This window comes from Protomyctophum bolini (assembly GCF_963924005.1).
Source record: "Protomyctophum bolini genome assembly, chromosome: 9".
Taxonomy (NCBI): Eukaryota; Metazoa; Chordata; class Actinopteri; order Myctophiformes; family Myctophidae; genus Protomyctophum; species Protomyctophum bolini.
In genome coordinates, this window is record NC_137870.1 from 32022466 (window position 1) to 32045901 (window position 23436).

The 23436-nt window shown below is 41.1% G+C and overlaps 2 protein-coding genes across 2 annotated transcripts; both read left to right on the forward strand.

The window, feature by feature from the left end:
* The first annotated feature begins 340 nt into the window (after positions 1 to 340).
* Positions 341 to 6726, forward strand: tlcd1 (TLC domain containing 1). The gene is made up of 4 exons (XM_080771852.1): positions 341 to 976; positions 1967 to 2049; positions 5045 to 5127; positions 5342 to 6726. Exons 1-4 carry the CDS (start codon positions 771 to 773, stop codon positions 5741 to 5743), a joined length of 774 nt encoding a protein of 257 aa, XP_080627978.1. The 5' UTR covers positions 341 to 770; the 3' UTR covers positions 5744 to 6726.
* Positions 6727 to 14961: 8235 nt separating this feature from the next.
* On the forward strand, positions 14962 to 22583 carry nek8 (NIMA-related kinase 8). Its single transcript, XM_080772425.1, has 15 exons — positions 14962 to 15050; positions 15847 to 16052; positions 16379 to 16611; positions 16841 to 16972; positions 17344 to 17552; positions 17716 to 17795; positions 17875 to 18047; positions 18281 to 18428; positions 18854 to 18930; positions 19362 to 19479; positions 19616 to 19766; positions 20402 to 20565; positions 21063 to 21215; positions 21423 to 21581; positions 22019 to 22583. Exons 1-15 carry the CDS (start codon positions 14986 to 14988, stop codon positions 22045 to 22047), a joined length of 2097 nt encoding a protein of 698 aa, XP_080628551.1. The 5' UTR covers positions 14962 to 14985; the 3' UTR covers positions 22048 to 22583.
* Positions 22584 to 23436: the final 853 nt, after the last annotated feature.

Consider the following 23436-nt stretch of genomic DNA (forward strand, 5'->3'; position numbering starts at 1 on the left):
AACATTTTGATGTCATTCGTATTTACATTTTGTACATTTGTCACTGCCAATTTATGACCAATACAATTTCGAAAATAGGCCTAAACTTAAACTTAAACATTTTAAACTTAAAATGTAATGGAGGTATCACAATAGAACATTACTGGATGTACACAATCAATGTTGTTTGATAATAATAATATGGGCGTGTATTGATATACTTACCACAACATCAGATTCTATTTGTCGGATGTGATTTGTTGTTTTCAGTAAGATGACACCTCCTCTAGCTGTCTTCAAGCGGGCCACCGCCCACAGCACCTCTGTACCACTCCCCCTACTACAGTAGTTCAGCCACACTGTAGCAGCAGGCTGAGTGAGCAGCAACACGCTCCCAATGAAAGGAGGAAGGAAGGCATGCGTGATCATCAAGGCTAACCACGCCGGAATGAGTTGATCCTGAGAGCCCCTGGAAGCAGTGGAGAAGTTGGAGAAGTGAGAAAAGCCATAATCTGTTGAAGACTAGCCCAGTGAAAGGAGGAGTAGGCTACGAGAGACAGTGATTGAGAGAGAGGGGTGGATAGGGCCAGGCAGCAACCCCCACCCTTGACAAACCCCTGGATCCAAACAGTTAAGACTTCCATCAAGCGTAGCCTACTCTCTGTGAACCAGCCTTCGAAAAGTGACAGGAGTTCCAGATAGAAGTGTTAAATAGTCACACACGGACCAAAGAAAGCAAGAAGAGAAACAACAGCAGAACGGTAGTGTGAAAAAGAAAGTGGGAGGAGAGGATGGAGGCCCTGCTTCCTGTACTGCAGAACCGGCCCGGCCTGTCGGTTGTGGTATGTGCGCTGCTGTTTAGGGTGGCACACCGGCTGCTTCAGAACCTCCCGGTGCCCAAACTAGTGCAACAGGATGAATTTCGCCTGTGGAAGTGGAGAAATCTGTCCGTTTCCCTGATACATTCCCTGCTCACTGGGACATGGGCTGTGAGCTGGTAAGTACACTGGGACACCATTGTTCATTCACAGTGGATCCACATGATGTGTATTGTAGCCATGGGTAGGGTGTGTGTCGAGCCGTGATGACAGTCCATGGCGGCAGGGAAGGAGCTAGAGCTTGTTCAGACAGGGAGCAGGGAGGGGATATGCATTGCATTGCATTGTAAGCTACTTGTTGAGTTTCACTTCAGTTTAGTTTACAATGTATTATGATTATGGTGTGTTCTGGCCAACTCCTGAGGATTAAAAAGAAGGTAGGATCATAGGCAACACCCCAAATTCAAACAGTGGCTGCAGGCCTAATAAATGTTACTCAATCAGCCTATGGGCAATGCAAACATTTGTTGTGTAAGGTAGCTTCCACGAGACTCGCCAAGAGGGACACACCAAAACATTTTAAATGCATAACTTACAAGGATTTTCTTTCTTTATTTTACGTTCAAGTAGCACCCACTTTTGGTGTCTTTAGCCCCCCAGAGGAGGTTGAAGGCTACTCGTTTAAATCATAACCCTGATCATGTTGTTCAGGCAGGAAGCGGGCAGAACAGGACAAACCTGTTGAGAGCTCTGTTGTGAAATAATTCAGAAAAACGATTTTCTGTAGATTGGATGGGGTGGAGACTTTCTTTCATCTAGAGCCAAGCTTTATTTGATGGTTACTGGGGCATTATAGGCAGTTAGGCACAGGTTAATAAAAATGTTTAATTTGCATAATAATTATGTAAAGTAACATCGGAATACACACACACACACACACACACACACACACACACACACACACACACACAGGGTACATGTTCAAGGCCCTACAAGGCCACATGTAGGAACTAAAATAATAGATTACTTTAGGTGCCCCTCCCTCCATTATGAGTAAGGGCAAACATTTTAAGTCAAGTGGATGGCAGAGTTCACACAACAACTATAATAGACAATGGTGAAGGAAATAAACCCATGTACTGTACTGATAACATGTGTCCCCTCTCCAGTGTGTTGATTTGGCCAGAGTTGCTGCAAAACATCCACTCTTACTACACTCCTGGGGCCTACCTACTCATCTGTGTCTCATCAGGTCAGTGTCCAGGTCATGAACAACATTTTACTGAAAGGAAAACGAAAAACATGCAATGACTTTTTTGTACACAATGTGTACAAAAATGGTCATACCATTAAGGACAGTGATCTTGCAAATAACATTTAGTTTCTTCTCAGAAATAGATTGATTGAATACTTTTAACAGTTTGCAGGAAAAAAAGCACAGGAAAGAACAGTTCAATACAAGCCTATATTGGCGTGTTTACTTTGGGTTCCTTTATACGCTAAGCTAAGCTTACCTCTCTCCCTATGGAGAGAGGTACTTGCAGCAATGTCTTAACTACAATAAAGATGGTGGCACAGAGTCCAATCTGCGAATGTCATTGTCAAGTATGCAAACCAACAAGGCAGACATCTTGTGAGTGCCTGTGCGGCTGTGCCAAGCATCTGATGGTCTAATAGGTTATCACTAGCTAGCCGGCTATCAAATTGTAATTGCGAACGCAGTGAGCACTTACTATGAGACCTAGCAGATCATGTCAGTGTGTCTGTCTGTCTGTGTGTGTGTCTGTCTGTCTGTCTGTCTGTCTGTCTGTCTGTCTGTCTGTCTGTCTGTCTGTCTGTCTGTCTGTCTGTCCCGCTATACGTCCAAATATGGAGTGTGTTGCATCAACACAATCACTCAGCTCCATATATGGGCACAAAAGTGTTGCATCAACAAACGAATCACTCAGCTCCATATATGGGCACAAAAGGGGCCAGGTCCACATATACAGTAACAGCGGGACAGACAGACAGACAGACAGACAGACAGACAGACAGACATCGATCTGCAGGGTCTCAGCTGCGTTCGCTTCCCGCGTTTGCGCGTCTTACTGGTGTAAACTAATGTAGCTAATTTTAAGTCGATACACACCCTTCCAATCAAGTGCCCTGTCTATTCAAATACCTTTGATATTGTCAACCAGTAGGTGTCCTTCCTAATGAGGGTTGACATTTCCATTTATCAATGGAAGAGTAGAAAGACCATTTCCAACCACTGCTGATGTTTACATTTGCTCAAAACTCTGTACCATTCAGATTGTTTAACATTTAGAAAGGAAGTTCCTGCAGAAACTCTGTGGGCTCGCTGAAAACCAGCAATGTATATAATGTACAGTAGAAAACTCCCTGATCCAGTCCAGGTTTAAATGCGTCGTTGTAGCAACGCTATATGCGTTTTCATAACAACCACAGTTGGCACCTCTGTGTGAAACTAGAAAGATCTGACCCTTCCTCATGCAAACATTTTAGCATAAATAACTGCATAAAGCTGAACATGTTGATTGTTGAAGTTTGAAGTTGATTTCTAGCACAAAGTATGTGGAAGTAGTTGGATGACAAAAAAGTAGCTGTAGATAACTATTATGTGCTCGCTGGAGCGAGCCCACAATAAGGGTATATTAATTAAAATAGTCCCAGATTGAAACTTTAATGCGAGACTCATGCACAAAATGTCAACCTTGAAGATGTCTTGGCAGCACAAGGCGTGCGAGCGGGCCATTCAGCCATAACATATAAGGAGTTCACAATGCAGCTATGGCCAAATATGGCATTTGTTGTCTAAATTCAATGTGTTGTCATAGCATCTGCCACAAACAAATCAGTCTGCTCCATATATGGGCACAAATGGGGGCATGGACATCTACTGATGAGATCAGTGATCTCCATAATACAGTATGAGCATAAAAAGGACCAGGACTGACAGAGATTCAGTTGTCCAGAGCAACATATCTGACATTGGCTATGATTGTAGCTTGGGGTACCACGGTGCAGGGCAGTGTTGAGTCTCGTTCGGATTTTAACGGTTCCGGGTCCCTCTTAATGAGTCCGGTTCCTAACAGTTCTCTTAGCGGTTCCTATATATTGAGGGGTGCTAGCCCCTCCTATAGCCAGCGTTTGTCCACAAACTTTGTCCTACACAAACATTAAATTCCAATTGACAATGAATGGAGAATTTTACCTCAAAGTATCTGAGCAAATACTATTTTACGTCCTGATGATGTACAATGATAAGAGCGGCCAGTAGAATTTCTACTTATAATGTGATTCCCTAGCATGATTACTAGGCTACAGCAAAAATATTTTTATTAGAAATTGTACAACTATTGTTTCAACTTGGTCACATATTTTGTTGAGCATGGGTTGGGTGCCATGGGTCGGATTTGCCCTGAAACATGACTGTCATACTCATAATCATGACAGTCATGCAGCAGCAGCAGCAACTAACGCATGTTTTTTGGGACTGCTACATTTACAGACAAACGTATGCATAAATACAAAAACCCTAACCCTAACCCTAAATGTTTTTATTAAACAATGCGGAATGCAGCAAAATTCTAACGGAAATTACGGAATGCAACAAACCAGACCCGGTTCCGAGTCCCAACAGGATGTTTTTCACGCACAGATACGGTATGGTAGAACGCGTCCCCCTAGATTCACGACGCGCCAAGCAGAAGCATCTGGTTGGGCAACTCGGGGGTGGGGGGGGGGGGGAGGTGTGTGTGTGTGTGTGTGTGTGTGTGTGTGTGTGAGTGAGAGATTTATGAGCATCTGTTTGTAATCATGAAGACACAAATCTGTGGAGATAATACCATAACAACATATCAAACAAACATTATTTCCACAGGGACAAACCATGTCAGATAGTGGAGATCAGATTGCTGATAATCATAATCATAATGGCTTGTTTGTCTGTCGAGTGTCCTGGTTGAATGGTACAGTACATGCTGCTCACATTGGAGAGACTTACAGTATACTGTCAAATCCATTGTGTTAATAATCTTGTAGCATAGGAAGGGATGATGAAGAATGACCCACAGGCATGCCAACAATTTAGCAATCATCTGTTAAGTAGTACTGTAGTTGTGTGATTGGTTAAGCAAAAATTGTGATTACATCATCTTTTATTATTATACTGAATTAATCTATCATAGTACACATCAGTGAGAAATATGACTAATATATTAATTTGTTTCTTCTGCTTGCAGGATACTTTTTGCAAGATGCTGGTGACATTATCTTAACTGGACACATAAAAGCATCATGGGAATTCTTAGTGCACCATGCATTGGTAATATGCATAATATGCACTGGCCTTATTGTCTTTTCAACAGCATCATAGTGGTTGCATTGCTGGTTTTGAGTTTTCACAGTTAAAGCACTTTTGTATTCATATTTTACTAAAGTTGTCTTTTCACTAAAGTAAATGTTTTTCCTGTCATGCATATTTGCTTATGTTATACCTAACTCTTCATTTCATGTCTCTTTCCCTTTTCACCATGTAGGTGCTCTGGTGCTTCCTGTATACTCTCTACATGCATCGGTATGTGGCAGGTACTGTAATAGCTCTCTTTGTAGAAGTCAACAGTGTCACCCTGCACCTGAGACTGCTGTTTAAGCTAGCAGGGGCACAGTCCTCTCCTGTGTACCGATTCAACAAAGGACTCAACCTCTTTACCTATGTTTTCTTCCGTCTGAGTGCTCAGTTCTACCTAACCTGGTACATCATTCACAATTACTCCTGGTTGGACCATGGTGGTTACTTATTTTGTACCATGATGATGATGAACACAATGATCCTAATCTACTTCTACCGTCTGCTACGAGCTGACTTTTTCCCAAGGAGCAAGGCCCATGTGGTACGGAATGGAGCCGGCAATAACAACACAAAGTTTCTAAATGACTGAATGGACCTTTACAGACATTGCCATAATGTATCTTTGGTCTGTTCAGACTGATACTGTTATTATTATTATGTGTGTCACTGTACACAAAAACAGCCACTCGCTTGCAACAACTTGGTAGAACAAGCTACAGCCAGTGGAAGATGGACTGTGGTACTGTATGTCCTTAACTGATCTGTCTCTTTATAACGCATTATTAGTTCTGACAAAGTAACAGAAAATACATGCTGTTTGGACACATTCAACGAATACACAATAGACATTTAAAAATGCAATTTACAATTGCTATAGATTTGTCTCAATGATAATTGAATATGTGCTGGACAAAGGTGTTCTAACTGCCAGTTACCATCTAATTGTCTCATGGATTAAGCAGCCAGGAGGGTGATATACTGAAATAACTAGCAGTACAATCAGTACTTTTGATCAAATGTAATTCCTTTATTTTTGTCCTTTTTTAGAGTAATTTGGAAATGGATGATTATTAATTGCATTTCTTATACATTTCATACATTCCATAAATGTTGAGTACTGAAATAATTTAAAATCTGAGAATCAGTACATTTCATTTACACCGAAATGTTTTATTTTATCAATTTAGCATAACAAAGAATGTGTATTGTGTGTTGCAGTGGCCTTATTTTACCAAGTGCCTTTCAAAAATGACGAGTTTCACTCCAAATAGAATGGCCATTCAAAAATATATTGGCTTCGAAATTATTTTTCTTTTTCTCTTAAACAAGATATGACTACTCACAGCCAGCATATCTTTTTATATATATATTTACTCAAAACTGAATAAACTTTTATAATTGAAAGCAATGTGAAGCCAAATGCATCTGACTGTGACCACCAGTTATACTGTGTTGAAATTTAATAGCCCCATGTTCTGCATTGTTGAAATAAGTAATGAATGATTGTTTTTGCTTGAAAGTTTATAATGTTCAATAAAAATGTTTTTGTCATAGACTCAAGCATTTGTGATATTGAGTTTACAATCGTCTGCATGCATAATACGCTCGCGCCAAAACATGCACGCCCCGGGTCAAATCCGGTCATCTCGGAATGGGCGACACCAGATATTCCTAAACGTAACCTCAGTAAAACTATGCCGAAACCCAACTTTATGTTCCTAACCTTAACCATAGTAAAATAAATACAAGGACTGCTGGGGGCTAGCGGTCTGGAAAAAGAAATGAGAGCGAGTGTGTTTTGGGGCCAGCATTCAGTTACCCATACGACGCCATCACGGTATTTGGTGAAATCAGCTCTGAGCTATACCTGAGAAATATGGGGGAGGCTTCCCAGGCTTTTACATGAGTTGGCCGTGTTTTATTTTTTATTTTTATCCCACGATTTTGCAACCCATTTTTTTCACCCTGTGTCAATTATCTAATCTTCTAATGTATTCCTGGGCGCTACACTTCTTCTGTCAGCCTGGCGGGGTAGTTCACTGACCTCATGCTTCCTTCTATGCATGAGGAGTCCAAGCTGCTTTTCACCTGGCGGGAGAGTTTCCCCAGCCGGACGTAGCATGTGGAAGGATAATAATAATAATTAAGGGACCAAGAAGACACGCAGTGACTTTGGTCACTTCTTGTATTTGTGTTTATTTTTCTTCTCCTTCTTCCGCCAAAAATAGCTGTTCTGACTGAACCGTGCAGTCGCTTTTCGTGAAACTCTGTAATCTGGTAGAGGGCCATGCCAAACGGTGACTATGTGAAGCCCATGACCATTGGCCAAATGGTGGTGCTGAAAATTGAAAATTAAGTTGAAAATGCAAACTTTGAATGTGCATATCTCATGAACCGTTTGACCGTTGGCAATGACACTTTGATACACATATTTGTCTCCTCATGCCGAACAACTTCCATATTCTGACTTTTGACCTCTGACCTTTAAATTACCTACCATTTTGAAATATATGAAAAACAGTTCAAATGTATCTTCTCCCAGAAATTTTGATCAAAATGCACAAAAACGTCTACACTTGAACTTATACGGACAAATAATCGTAACCTAATATGAATACTGCATGATGTTATTGTATAGAATGAGTCAACTGACAGTGTCTGCTTAGCTCAGTCGGTAGAGCTCTCACCTTTGGACAGGGTCACTGGTTCAAATCCGGGTAGGGACAACTCAGCCTGTGATTCTTATTTGTGCATATTGTTCTCTCTCTCCCCCTCTGTCTCTCTTTCTCTCTCCACCCCCCCTCTCTCTCTCTTTCTCTATCTCTCTCTCTCCACCCCCCCCTCTCTCTCTCTCTCTCTCTCTCTCTCCACCCCCCCTCTCTCTATCACTAGGACATGACATCACACTAATAGAGATATACTAGTAACTGTAATTGCGAATGCAGTGAGCACTTACTATGAGACCTAGCAGATCATGTCTGTCTGTGCGTGCGTGTGTCTGTGTCCCCCCCCTTTGTGCCCATATATGGAGCTGAGTGATTTGTTTGTGATTGATGCAACACACTCCATATTTGGACGTATAGCTGCTTTGGGGACTCCTTATATGGTTATGGCTAAACTTAACTTAAAAAAATAATAACTTAAAAATAAATCTTAAAAAAACCCAAATATGTACGAGCTGCGTTCGCTTCCCGCGTTTGTGCGTCTTACTGGTAGAGTAATAAGTCTAATAGTGTAATAAGTGTAGTAGTGTAATAGTGAAATAGTAGTGTAATAGTGTAATAAGTGCAATAGTGTAATAGTGTAATAAGTGTATTCTGTCCTCTCTCTCTCTCTGTGTGTCTCTCTCTCCACCCCCCCTCTCTCTCTCTCCACCCCCTCTGTCTCTCTCTCTCTCCACCCCCCTCTCTCTCTCTCCCTCTCCCCGTCTCCTTGGTCCCACCTTATTGCTGCTTGCAGCTATATTGAATTTTATTTGTATTGCACTTTTCATTCACAGGGAATCTCAGAGTACTACATGGCAGGAATTTATTTGCAGATCTGAGGGTGCGGGTGGAGGATATTTTTGGAGGGTTGATTAGTTTCTGTAGGTAGGAAGGGGCTTGTCCGTTTATGCAGTTGACTTGTAGTCGATCCTGGCTGTAACAGGGAGCCAGTGCAGTGTGAAGAGGATGGGTGTTAAACGGCCATAGCCGTAATCACAAATGTGATGATGTTTGTAAAACTAATGTTTGAAATGGATTCAGCATCATGAAAAACCCCTAGTTTGACATATGGCTACATAAAGCATGATGAAATTTGTTGCCTTCTATAGGTTGTTAATGGTATGGTCACATATTATGCCAATTATGAAAATTGCTCAACATATGCAAGTTAGCATCCGGCAGTTTCTACATGCTGGGGACCTCTACTCAACATTTCTAACATAAAACTTTGGTGTACTCAACATGTCCGGGTTCACAATGGGGCTCTGTGGGCTGGCAACTATAGACTAAATGGTTGAAGTAAATCCTGCTGTGAGAGGCAAGGCAAGCGTATTTCGCACATGTTTTTCTCAAATGTTGGAATGAATACCCCTTAGTAGTGAATACTCAAACCCTTGGTCAAGCACTTGCACATCAACATGTCTAGACAATGCTGGCCAGGTGTGAGGTTCATAGTACTTATCCGTCCTCATACAACTGACTGATCCTTTATTCATTCAGATCCCCACCAAAGTAGCAGTTTACTCTTCCTGGGGTCCACAAAAAAACATAACAATTACATCGCACTAGACCGGTGCCCGGCTGTAGAGCACCGAGTCGGTAACGATGGAAGTTGGAGATCCATGCCCCACCTGTTGTACACGTGTCAGAGTACCCGTTCCATCCATCTGTCCCTTTATTCCTATGGAGTTCTGTGATGTCAGAAAAATGGGCAGGGGCCCTGTCCAGAGCCCGGGCAGAGGCCTTTTGTGGCGGTTCTGGACAACCGTGGGTCCCGACCGACTCGACACCGTGCACTGCACTCCCTGTGGTGGTGTGGAACGCGTGTGTCGAATTTGAAGTCGGTGGGGCGAACGGTTCTCGAGTTACGTGCATTACAGCCGTACACACGTACGTACGCATGTACAGACAGACGTACAGAGACATGGTGCATTTATAGATGAGATATATAACACAACACAATAAAATTATGTACAGTCTTGCTTAAAACATTTCAAGACAATAAAAGTCAAGTAAAAAACTAAAAACGAAGCATGACAATCCATTATCCATCTGGAACAGTCTGCCCTTGCGGATTAGGTCCGCTCGCTCCTTGTGAGCTTTCAAGTCCTCTCTTAAAACTAATTTCTTTCTCCATGGCATTTGATTCTTAATTCTAATTTTTGGATTTGCTCTATTGTACTACAACATGTGTAATTTGTTGCTCTTTTGTTTGTGTTGTTATACCTTGCTATTTTTGTCTTATTTTTCTTTTACCTGATCCTGTACAGCACTTTGGTTGACCCTTGGTCTTTATAAAGTTTGATTTGATTTGATTAAATTACATTCCAAGACTATTCAGTTAAGTTAAAATTAGTCAGTTAAAAATTAGAGTTACTAGACCGGTGACCGGCTGTAGAGCACTGAGTCGGTAACGATGGAAGTTGGAGATCCATGCCCCACCCAGCTATGCAATACCTGTGTCAGAGTACCCGGTCCACCCATCTGTGTCCCTTTTATGCACATATATGGAAATTTCTGTATCTGTCTCTCTGTGTCCCTTTATTCCTATGGAGTTCTGTGTCAGGCATGCCCAAACATGGAGTGTTGTGATGTTAGGCATGCCCAACAATATGGAGTGTTGTGATGTCAGAACAGGCCAGCTCCATATTTGGACCCTGGGCAAAGTGGGCAGGGGCCCTCTCCAGAGCCCGGGCAGAGGCCTTTTATGGCAGTACTGGACAACCGTGGGTCCGACCGACTCGACAGACACTGGGCACTGCACTCCCTGTGGGGGTGTGAAATGCGTGTTTCAAATTTGAAGTCGGTGGGACGAACGGTTCTCAAGTTACGTGCATTACAGCCGTACACACGTACGTACGTATACAGACAGACAGAGACGTGGTGCATTTCTAGATAGAGAAAACTAGCCTTATCTCAGTTCTGCATACCGCATTTGTTCTGGCTTTTTGTTTAACCATGTGACGCCTGCCTGGTAGCGTGACGATGATCTCACATAATGTATTTGTGACAAACAGACAAACTGGTTGTTTACTATGACAAAAATTCATAAGGAACTCACTAAATAGCATTCCATTTCCAACCTCTCCTCTACAGAGCCATCTCTCAGTCTCAGTACACTACCCTCTGCCTCACGTCCAACAGTGCAGTGCAAGCCTTGCAGCTTTATTCTGAGCTATTTGAAGCTTAAACGATAGCCGATCTACAATCTCACGCCTCTATTTTCAGAGAAGAAAGAGCTTTGGTGTAAAAGGAAAAAAGAGCAGATCAAGAGCAAGGGGACAAAGTCATCAAACTTCAAGTCTATGAAGCTATCTATGAAATCTATGAAAAAGTTTAATCTGCAACACAATTTTATGTCCTCAGGCCTTCAGGAGGCTGCAACCCTGTACTGGCATAAGCCAGTACAGTTGGATAATGACACACCACCAGATGACAGCAAAACCTCATGTGAAGAAAAGACCATAAGGAGCTGGCTCTGTTGTTGAGTTCATAGCTTGCAGTACATCCATCCACCACTTGGGGATGGTGGGGTATATGCTTCAAGGAAAGAAAACATCCTCAGGCTCATCCCACCACTAAATAAAATGAACTTTTCATAGGTGAAAAATATCACAATCCAATTATGCAATTTTTTTTTTTTTATATATGTTTCTTTGTGGCTTTCACCTTTATTTATTTTTATTTTTTTATGGAGGGACAGACTGTAGGCTGACAGGAAATGGGGAGAGAGATGGGAGGGAAAACATGCAGTAAAGGCCGTCGGGATCGGGAGTCGAACCCGCGGCACACTGCCAGACTGGATTACCAGCCAAGGTGCCTGGACCACTGAGACATGGCCCAGTCCCCAATTATGCAATTCTATTATGTATGTTGTTGTTGCATGTTGTAGCATGTTTTTGTTCTACATAAATTGCCAATGTGTGAGTGCGTGCATGTGTGCGTGCCTGCCTGCCTGCCTGCGTGCGTGCGCGTGTGTGTGCGCTATAAATAATGTGACAATCTATTCTATGCTGTCAGTATACTGTATAATATACAGTACCATTCTGATACAATGTCTCAGGCCCAATTTTATTTTCCTTTTACCATTACAAATGGTAACCCATATGGACAACTAGCCTAGGATATAATTTATAATTTGCAAAGATGGAATTTGTAAAGAAGATCTCAGTAACAAAATAGCATCTAATTTCAGAGGGAAATGTAACACGATGCTCTTCAGTTTCATTGTAACTTCACAGAGGTTCTTTTGTAATAGTTCAGCTTTCACACAGGCGTCAAAGGCTGAGAACCCAAGCTTTTGTCCTGGTATATGATTCTTTGTTTTTCTTTTTATCACCGATACTAGTGTATTATTATCGTGCAAACTTGACGCTGCATCACATAAACATTTCAGCTGAAAATCAGTATTATCTTTGACTTTGAGAAAGTTATATGCATTTGGCTTTAAGGCCCTGAATTATTGAGAATGAAACCAACAGAGTTTTAACACCATAAGAACAGCTTTATATGCCATGGTTGTATCTCTGTAGTAGCAGAAAGGTGAAACATTGTTGTGTTTGTGTCCAAAAACAAGTGCCTTACTCCTAACATCATGGTGTCTGGAAGGAACCTTTGTGCTTGAATTGTATTGATCACCATGACAGCTTTCCCCTGAAGCCTTTAAGAAAAGGCAACCTTTAATTGACAGAAATACTGTGGGTTGAGACTTGAGAACCAGCTAGTGCCAAAATGTAAACAATAATTGGTCTGGAGAGGGAGTAGTGGGAGTAGTATGAGTTATATTATAAGTTATAACCCATAATAGTCAAAATTGTGTATTTTAGTGTACAGAACATGTTTCACTGTATGCCCCTTATTGAGTCCAAGCAGCCCGCAGGCAACAGTGTTATGCAATCATACACAGAGAGCAGACTATGACAGTGGTAGCACATTTTTTGATTTAATCATGCCAATGACAAAGCATGCATGGCTCATCACGTGATAAACAAATCAAATAAGTTTACATTATGAAAAGCATATCTTTATAGTCAGTCTATTAGGCTACAGTAGGCTACATTTACAAATAGCATGTCAGTAATGCTGATAAAGGGCTTATGTTAGTCTACTGAATATTGACCAATGCTGCTGAAGAGAAATATTTTTACTTCGCCACACATAACACATTCTACACAAACTTCAAGAGTGCTTCAGCATGATGCAATGCAATGATTCTCTTTTTTGTCAGTAACTCATAGAATACAGCAGCATGCGTCAGGCAACACACTGAACTGACACACAGTGCCACTCTACCTCATTTGAAGAAATGTCAGACGTGTACTACTCAGGCAGTTCTTGCCAACAGGTAGGTAGCCTACATACCAGGGAGTTTATCATCAGTTTCGCTGTACAACCTGCTGTAGCTAAAGTGCATTCCTGACACATATCCTATAGGCAGACAACATGCTCACAGTCTCTAGATAAAGGACAAATTAAATATATCACTGAGCTATTTTTGAGTGCGAGAAAGTGTGCAAGGTTATCGTGGGTGTTCTGTTTAATTATTTAATCTATTTAGCTACATTGCAAAATGTGTTATGAGTGTGCTTAACATGTAATGTCTCCCTCAACTCATAGTAAAATCTCCTCCTGTCTGGGGCCGCTGCTATGACAACTTTTTTTTCTTCTATGTGCTACCAGTTAGACGCCTGAGGGCGAGAACGTGCACTGGCCATATATGGAGCGTGTCTTGAGTGTACAGGGTTTGATGAGGTCAGATCAACATATGGAATGTCAGAACAGGTCAGCTCCATATATGGAGATCTAAGGGTGGCAGCGGCGGCAGTGTCTTGAATGTACAGGGCCATTTTCGGGCCTGTTGAGAACTCTAGTTTTCGCCGGCTGCCGGGCACGGCTACACAAATAACTTTGGGGCAGGACCGTTAGAGTTTAAATGGACAGGGATCAGTCAAAAGGGAGACATCGAATAAGTAAGACGCGCAAACACGGGAAGCGAACGCAGCTGAGACCCTGCAGATCATGTCTGTCTGTCTGTCTGTCTGTGTGTCTGTCCTGCTGTTGTATATGTGGACCTGTCCCCTTTTGTGCCCATATATGGAGCTGAGTGATTGCTGATGCAACACACTCCATATTTGGACGTATAGCGGGACAGACACACACACAGACAAACAGACACACACACAGACAGACATGATCTGCTAGGTCTCATTGCGAACGCAGTGATTGCGAACGCAGTTATTGCGAACGCAGTGAGCACTTACTATGAGACCTAGCAGATCATGTCTGTCTGTCTGTCCGTGTGTCCGTGTGTCTGTCCCGCTATCCAAATATGGAGTGTGTTGCATCAGCAATCACTCAGCTCCATATATGGGCACAAAAGGGGCCAGGTCCACTCAGCTCCATATATGGGCACAAAAGGGGCCAGGTCCACATATACAGTAACAGCGGGACAGACACACAGACAGACAAACAGACAGACATGATCTGCAGGGTCTCAGCTGCGTTCGCTTCCCGCGTTTGCGCGTCTTACTGGTAGTAAGTGCTCACTGCGTTCGCAAATATTGATGACATGAGAGATCTCCATGTTGTATGGGCTTAATTGCGACAGCAGATCGCACCATATATGGGCTTTCTCCATGTATGGGGATTGTGAGTGATACACTGACTGGAAATGCACGATTCCATAGTTAACTGCGACCTTTGGTCACAATAATATTTTCTATATTTTCTGTACTATAATTATTATGATGATGTTGTGTGTTTCGTCAATTAAACTGTTACATTTTCCTACATTTTACCTCTTGTGTTGCTCAAAGGATAATCAAATGACAGTTCATCTATCTAGTGTTAGGTAGTGCTTTCATAATAATAATAATATTGTGAAACAAACTAATATAGTTGGAATAAAAGTAGAAATATTCAGTAAACTATATATAAAAAAAAAGACTACTTTATTCTACTGCCATCTAGTGTTCACTCTTGTCACGCTTTTGACTTTGAGTTGGAAAAGAGGTGAGTTATCCAGTTACCGCCTGCAAACGTTTGCATTTGGGCTTTCTTGTGACTACTTTTGTCCCTCGTTGTTTCATGTAGAAAGGCCGGGTTGCCTGGAGACGACGGAACATCAATGGAGCGCAATGGAGAAGTTCAGAAGTATGAGAAAATCAAAGTTGTTGGAAGAGGAGCTTTTGGGTAAACCGTCGCCGAATTAATTTGCTGTTGTGACATATTACGATTATTACACTGTTTGCTTGTGCAGCTAATATTGCGCTACCAACGAGTTATTTTTGGAAACAGAACATTCTGAAGTAACTTGAAGTGATGCGAACTTACTTAGCCTACACCGCCCTGGCCCGCTGTCATTGAGCACAGCCTAAAATCCTTTTTATAGCGCGTATTAGTATGCATTATGCAACGGCAATTGTTTTTTGTTGGTAATATTTCTACATTTCTCCTTTTTCCCCCTTTCGCCCAAACAAAAAACAAAGTAGGCCTACTTTAAATAAATACCGTAATAAGCATCCTAAAAGTAGGCATATAGGATTTGATACCCTACCTACAACTTCGTGTTTATGCCCAAAATAATAATAAAATTCTTATATTATCCTATTTTTCATACTTTTTACATTTATTTTCGTTCTCATTATATTATTGCCTATAGCAAGGAAACAGAATATTCTGGAAATGTCATGGAATTTGCCAGGCCATTTTCCACAGGGAGGCAGATAATCTCATCCCTGTGGAAAATGGCCTGGCAAATTCCATGACCATCATTTCATCTCATCTCATGTGCATGTATGGTCATGGCAATTAAATGTGGGTCAAGGTCCAGGGCTCCAGGTGAAAATTTTGGAAATTATGGAATTGTAAATTGTTGGTTTTTTGTCAATGAAAAGAGTACCAGTGTATTAGTATTTTTCCTCAAATCATAGGTCTATTCTGAATGCAGAAACGTATTTTGTAGCTATTCTATTTTCTCCTGTGACAGGATCGTACACCTATGCCGCAGGCGCAGTGATGGGGCCTTTGTCATCCTGAAGGAGATCCCAGTTGAGCAGATGTCACGAGACGAGCGCCTTTCAGCTCAGAATGAGTGTCAGGTGCTGAAATTACTGAACCACCCAAATATTATTGAGTACTATGAAAACTTCCTGGAGGACAAAGCCCTCATGATAGCTATGGAGTATGCACCAGGTAAGGCCATAATTTGTCATAATCTTATTTCATCACCTCCTTTTTATTATGTAAGAGTGAATATAACGCTGCATCCCTCACCTTCCCCAGTATAATCTTTCCGTATGGATGGCATACCTCTGTGTTGGTATTGTGACATATAGTCCTTGTTAGTCCTCAAGAAGTAATGATATATACTGCCTGTCACTTTCTGCTGTGATGCTTCAGGGGGTGTGTGATTTGGTAACTGTATTGTCATAGCTCATCTACAGTATGACAATGCAACTTATACATTACACTGTGCAGGGAAGAACCTGATCTTTCGCTCTGGCGGTTACTTCATGCAGGTGGAACGCTGGCTGATTATATACAAAAGCGCTGTAACTCCTTGCTGGATGAAGACACCGTCCTTCACTTCTTTGTTCAAATCTTACTGGCTCTTTACCATGTGCACAATAAACTAATTTTGCACAGGGACCTGAAAACGCAGAACATTCTCCTTGACAAGCACCAGATGATTGTCAAAATTGGTGACTTTGGAATCTCCAAAATCCTTGTCAGCAAAAGCAAAGCTTACACAGTGGGTGAATTAAGTTGAATATATTTCTGCCGTTACTTAATTCCGGCCACACACACACACACACACACACACACACACACACACACACACACACACACACACACACACACACACACACACACACACACACACACACACACACACACACACACACACACACACACACACACACACACACACAAGCTTAATAATATCCCGTGACATGACATGCCATTTTGTCTTCCCCTAGGTGGTTGGGACTCCGTGCTACATCTCTCCTGAGCTGTGTGAAGGGAAGCCATATAATCAGAAGAGTGACATTTGGGCCCTAGGCTGCGTGCTATATGAGCTAGCCAGCCTTAAGAGAGCCTTTGAAGCTGCTGTACTGAAACATTTTCTTTCACAGTATTTTCACATTCATTCATCCTCACATTTCATTCATCCTCGATTCATTTTTTTCTTTGAAGTGCTATCTCTTCATCTCAATTAAAGTGGGTTGGATTTTCACCAAGAAAATCTGCCAAATGTTCCCAAGCAGGAAGTAGACCTGCGCTGCTGGAATTTGTAGATATGGAACCATGCTTCACTGGTAATCCTGTGCTCACCAATTGGCCAATGTAAATTTCAAAAAAGAAAAAAAATGATGCATACCTGTTGCTTCTACGAGCAATACGTTTGTACTGAGTTCCAATGGAATGACACTGATCCATTGTCCATTTGATAAGTTTGGGCCCACTCCTTTTTATGTTTCAGAACCTACCTGCCCTGGTTCTGAGGATCATGAGTGGTACCTTTGCTCCAATTTCTGACCGATACAGCCCAGAGCTCAGACAACTCATCCTGAACATGCTCAATCTAGACCCATCCAAACGGCCTCAACTCAATGAAATCATGGCTCTTCCCATATGTATCAGGCCCCTGCTTAATCTCTACACCGATATTGGCAATGTGAAAATGCGAAGGTAATTCATCAAACTAGGAACTCTAAATGCTGGTACTCATGGATATGTAGGATATGTGACATGTATATTTAACCTAATTGCAATCAATGCATATAATGATACTCTTGGTACTCTTCACTACTAGGTAATAAGTACTATTCACTACTATGTATTACTTTTCTAGAATTGAGAAGCCACTGTCTGCTCTACAGTCAGGGCCTCATGGTAGACCAGGAGGAAGAATGCCAGGCAACAGATCCAGATGTTAGTAATGTCCATTTGTAGGTGAACATTTTGCATGGTACTGTATGTTCTTTGCTGATCTATCTAGATGTCATTCTAGGTCTAGGAACAGGAAAGGTGCACTCCCTCCCATTGTCCTCTGTCTACACGTGGGGCAGTGGAATTTCGACACCTCTCCGTCTGCCCATGCTGAACACCGAGGTGCTGCAGGTGTCCCTGGGGCGCACTCAGAAGATGGGGGTCACAAAGTCAGGTCGACTTATCACCTGGGAGGTTTGTGTCGGGACGAAGCCTTTCCAAGCTTTACGATATTATCAATCACTTACCTTTTTATATTTGCTTTATTCATTCTCCTGAGTATAGCAGCATCCACAACATATTTCTTCAATGATCTCTGTCCTCACACTTATTTATTTGGTCTGTGTGAAAAGTGAAATATAAGCAAATGGTCCATTTGGATACATTTTGTACACTATCAGAAATTAACCACAGATTGTCCATTGTAGGCTCCATCAGTAGGATCTGGGGAGCCCAATCTGCCTGGTGCGGTGGAGCAGATGCAGCCTCAGTTCATTTCACGCTTTCTCGAGGGTCAGTCGGGAGTCACAATCAAGTCTGTGTCCTGCGGTGATCTCTTTACCACCTGCATGACAGGTTTGTATATAGGCCATCTCTCTTTGGATAGCCACCGGATAGATAGTAATGCTATTGTACTGTGTGGGTTTTGCTACTAGAAATCTGTTTATACATTGTTTGTCATTGCCTAGCACAGACAAGTGAGGCTGCAATAACCTTTTATTACTTTATTTAATTAGTTAAATTGTAACAACTTTTTCAGTGTGTTGATTTCATATAGTGATGCACAGTTAGAGGCATGCATCTTCAGGAAGCTGTTGTTTATCCATCAGTGAAGGAAGATAACACAGCATTAAAGACCATTCTCCTCGCTTACTCGCCTCTCTCACTGTGGTGAAGCAGATTAGTATTCCCTTTTTAAGGATTATGGACAATGTGTTTGTCCACACAATAATCATCAACTAATATTCTGTCTAATCCCCGTTTTGGTTGTCAATTTGCAGACAGAGGTATTATCATGACATTTGGAAGTGGAAGTAATGGTTGTCTAGGACATGGAAATTTCAATGATGTAATTCAGGTAAATGGCCACCCTTTACAGGAAAATAAAGTATGTGAGTTGTCGCTTATTTCTAGAATTTTACTCTAGATTTTGTGAGAATCCACAGTATTACCTTCTGCTCAGATGCCATAGTATTTAAAACTCCTTGCTGCTAAGACATTCCTAAGTGATTCAGGCATTAATTAACCATTATAAATTCCACAGAGTTGTTTATTCCTCATATTCGGGTTGTAATTTCGATAGCTGGCAGCTATAATTTATTAATAATAGTAGTAATTGTTGGGATGATTGAAGCTGCTCAATACATGAGCAGTAAAGAGAGAGGAGCAATTTTGAATAATAATCTGTATAGTCTATTGGCATAATGGTGGTATGGTATATTAGTTAGGATAACAGTTATGACACAGAGATGGAGCTTGATATAGTCTTTCCATGTTTTTTGTCACTAGCCCAAGATAGTGGAGGCACTGCTTGGCTATGAGCTGGTTCAGGTGTCATGTGGTGCTTCCCATGTGCTTGCAGTGACCAATGAAAGGGAAGTATTTGCTTGGGGAAGAGGAGACAATGGTAAATGAGCCATGTTGATTTCTAATCACTATATATTGTTTTGCAAATTGTTTGTTTTTTTATGACACTGATGCAATTCAATGCATTGCATTTACATTCGATTTGATCGTTAAGATTTCTGTTCCTCCTCTCAAAGGTCGCCTTGGCCTAGGCACCCAAGACTCCCACAACTCACCCCAGCAGGTGTGTGTTCCTGTAGAATTTGAGGCCCAGAAGGTTTTGTGTGGTGTCGACTGCTCCATGGTCATTGGAAATCAGTACAAAATTATTGCTTGTGGAAGCAACAGGTATGCATCTTTTATTTTGTTTTAGAAATTTATACTGGCTAATTGGTGAGCACACGACCAGTTCCAATTTAATCAGATAGCATTGTCCTATCCAAACTTGGAATTCTTGTTACATTTCTTCTGATCATTTATGAATTAACATTTCACAGAAAAGAGCATTTCACAATGTCATTGTGAAATGTGCCTTACAGTATGCTGTGTAGGCTAATAAAACACTTTCATTGTTCTACACTTTAGTTAGTTGCACATCCTGTGAGGCAGCATTATTTCACCATTACAAACACGTATCCTCATTGTCAATCTTTTACTCACTAGGGTTTGGGACAGGAAGCAGAACCCTATGAGTGGAGACGGCATTGCTCAGATACCAGTGGCTTAGCTACTTCCTGCAAACTCCCATCATTGAACTCCATTTGCTCTTTCTTTTTAGTTGACCCTGGAAAACACTTTCTTAAGTTGTTGTTACGTATGTGTTAATAGTTTTTCACTGTGACTGTGTGTGTGTGTGTGTGTGCTTAAACATTAACTTCCAGCAAGCCAGCGACGGACAGTTCTGTGTATGTGTGCATGCACGCACGTGTGCCTGTCGGTGTCTGTTCGTGAGACAGGTGAATTTAATAATTTGTTGTGCTCAGGTTTAACAAGCTGGGATTGGATAAGATAAATGTTGGAGAGGAGCCGAGCCCCACTGACCAGGTTGAAGAATTACACTCATTTACCCCTGTCCAGTCAGCCCCACTAAACATAGAGAAGATTGTCTACATTGACATTGGAACGTCCCACTCTATTGCTGTTACAGGTGAAATTATATTCTCTTTGCTTAGTCACTTATGCCCTATTTAAAAAAGCACACTCGTGTGAAGTGAGGGGCGCTCTTATCATACATTCTGTGCTCAGCCAATCAAATCATCACACGTCATCCCTTTTTATTTTATTTTATTGGGGACAGATAAACAGCACATAGCATATATGGCAAAGAAATCATTGCACATCGTGTCACCCATTTTCTTTTCTTCACATCACAAAGCATCACAGACAAACTCAAACATAAAATCGACAACATTTCCCCTGAGCTGAATTGTTGAACAGTGGCACTGTGATTAGAAAAGTCGATTTGCTCGGACACATACAGTATGACGTAAATTATCCTTTCATTGTCAATGCATCCCACTCAGTGCAGCGCAGTGGTATATTAGTATGAAAGCTGACTTCTAGTATGTCATGTTGCCTCTCTGGTTACAGTGAATCGTGTGTTTATTTTTGTTGTGCGTAATGTCATTTTGTTTCTTTGCCCAGAAAAGGGTCAGTGCTTTACCTTTGGCAGTAATCAGCATGGACAGATGGGCTGTAGTTCCCGGCGTACTAGCCGCCTGCCCTACCTCGTGCCAGGGTTACATGGTATCACCATGGCTGCTTGTGGGGATGCGTTCTCCTTAGCTATTGGGTCTGGTGAGTAGTGGATAATTGAGATAACTGAATATACAGATTACACTTCAATTCAATTCTACGCACGCACGCACGCACACACACACACGCACACACGCACGAGTGCAGTTTGTGTCACTGATACAAGAGGTTCACCCTGACAGCTACACCAAAGTCTTAGTCCATCTATCTGACCAGTATGTTGTCTTTCTCTTTCTCTTCTTGTTTCAGAAGGAGAGGTGTATACCTGGGGAAAGGGGGCCCGTGGTCGCCTAGGACGAAAAGAAGAGGATTCTGGGATACCGAGGGCAGCGCAGCTCGATGAGAGTCACCCGTTCACGGTGACATCGGTAGCTTGTTGTCATGGCAACACTCTACTGGCAGTAAAACGTAATAATATTTCACCTATGACCTATGACAATTTTATGGAGTATAGTGAGGAAGTACAATTTATGGAAAGGGAAATACATATGCCTCTATTTCTAAACCTTGTAGACCAGTGTCCGTCTACTCTGGGGCCATGCAAGTCGGGCATGCATGCAAGTCGGGAACGATGCAAGTTGAGACTACATGCCTCACCTGTTGTGCAATACTATTGCTATCTGATGTACTCATTGCACATGTTAATAAGTATGCTTAATACAGTTAATACAGCTTAATGCAGTAGTCTAGAGAAATTGTCAAAAACCACATGGAATGGTTATTGTTGTACCAAAAGATTTACCTGTGTTTAATAGAAAAAGTTACACAATAGTTTTAATATTGTCATGGGATGAGTGCTGATGCATACATATACTCTTATCTTCCCTCTGTTGTTTCTTATACAGCTTTGCTTGAGGAATCTGTCCCTAGATGATTTGTCCTGTCTTCACCTCCGCCTTGAACGCCTACAAGGGATGTCTGCCAACTTAAATGAAGGGTAGCTTTGCCATCCAAGAAGTTTTAATTTAATAAAAAAAATAAAGATATGAGTTCAAGCTTTTCACTGTGAAATGAAGTGCACTTCACACACAGTTTAGCAAGTGGACTGCAGCATGCAAGTTATTGGAACTGCACTGGCAGGAAGTAATTGCAGATCTTTCCCGCACATCTTTTTGTCTTCTTTTGAGAGTGGGGTTACCATGATGAAAGACACACCCCAGCAGAAAGTCAAACTGGTTAGGTCTCTGTTAACCCTTTGCTGAATGAGATGTGCGGGAAAAACAATGGTTCTCATGTTTGACACTTGGCTTAAAGCCACTTCTACCATTTAAATGAATTAAGTAACTACGTTAATCTTGAGCACATTGCCAAGGGCATATTGTGTTTTATTGGATTAGTCCACATTTAATTCAATTAGGGGTGCAACTGTAAATAATCAATTTGACTGATCATCAAAATAATCAATTCAAATATTTTTTCCCCTTTTTTTAAATCAATTAATATCGTTATTTTGGAAATAAAAAATCCAAAGATGTAAAATAAATAAATAGTGAAAATATCAGTATTTGTACAACAATAACACTGTTGTACGACAGTATAAAATAACGCTCAAGTGGTTAATCGAATCGTAGATCACAACTCTCTGTTATTTGATTAATGAAAAAAATATATTGATAGAATATTTGCTAAGAAGGCAAGTAGGCTATTTTTTATTGTAATTCATTGAAGTTCATGTAATCTTTTGATTTAGGCTGTAGGCTAGTCTATTGCGTAAATTATGTTCTTAGAATTAGCTCAGGCCTTTGAGTCAAAGCATATCTGCTGCCAAAATAATGTCCACCTATTTAGTGTGTCATTGTTCCTTTGTTCTCATATATGCAAAGTACATCCCTTTCTGTCTTTTGATGTCAATTACATTGTTGATAATTGATCATTTATGCCATTATATCTTCATCACTGCCAGTGCTAGAAATTATATAATTTGCTAATGCTTTATGTTCTGATTACTTTTATCAGACTATAGGCTATACCGAATATGTTATATTGTGTAATGTGTAAAATATAAGGGTTCATGTGTTCATAATCAGAATACCCTTACCAAACCAGTGATGTATATTTGTAATGTATTTTGAAAGTTTTTTGCTGAACTTTAATTTGTATCAATTATTTGTATTCTGAATGATCCGATTTTCAATTGACAACAATGGAAATTAATGTTGTTATTGAATCTCCAAATAGGAACTAATCATTTTTATATATGTTTTGTATTTATAAGAATATTCCATGGAACATTCATTTTGACAAGCTTATGAAGGCATATTTT

Coding starts and splice junctions, on each gene's coding strand:
- tlcd1 (XM_080771852.1), top strand. CDS start 771: ATGGAGGCCCTGCTTCCTGTACTGCAGAACCGGCCCGGCCTGTCGGTT. Junction 977..1,966: donor GGGACATGGGCTGTGAGCTG/GTAAGTACACTG, acceptor TCCCCTCTCCAG/TGTGTTGATTTGGCCAGAGT. Junction 2,050..5,044: donor ACTCATCTGTGTCTCATCAG/GTCAGTGTCCAG, acceptor TTCTGCTTGCAG/GATACTTTTTGCAAGATGCT.
- nek8 (XM_080772425.1), top strand. CDS start 14,986: ATGGAGCGCAATGGAGAAGTTCAGAAGTATGAGAAAATCAAAGTTGTT. Junction 16,973..17,343: donor AGAGAGCCTTTGAAGCTGCT/GTACTGAAACAT, acceptor TTTATGTTTCAG/AACCTACCTGCCCTGGTTCT. Junction 20,566..21,062: donor CCACTCTATTGCTGTTACAG/GTGAAATTATAT, acceptor TTCTTTGCCCAG/AAAAGGGTCAGTGCTTTACC.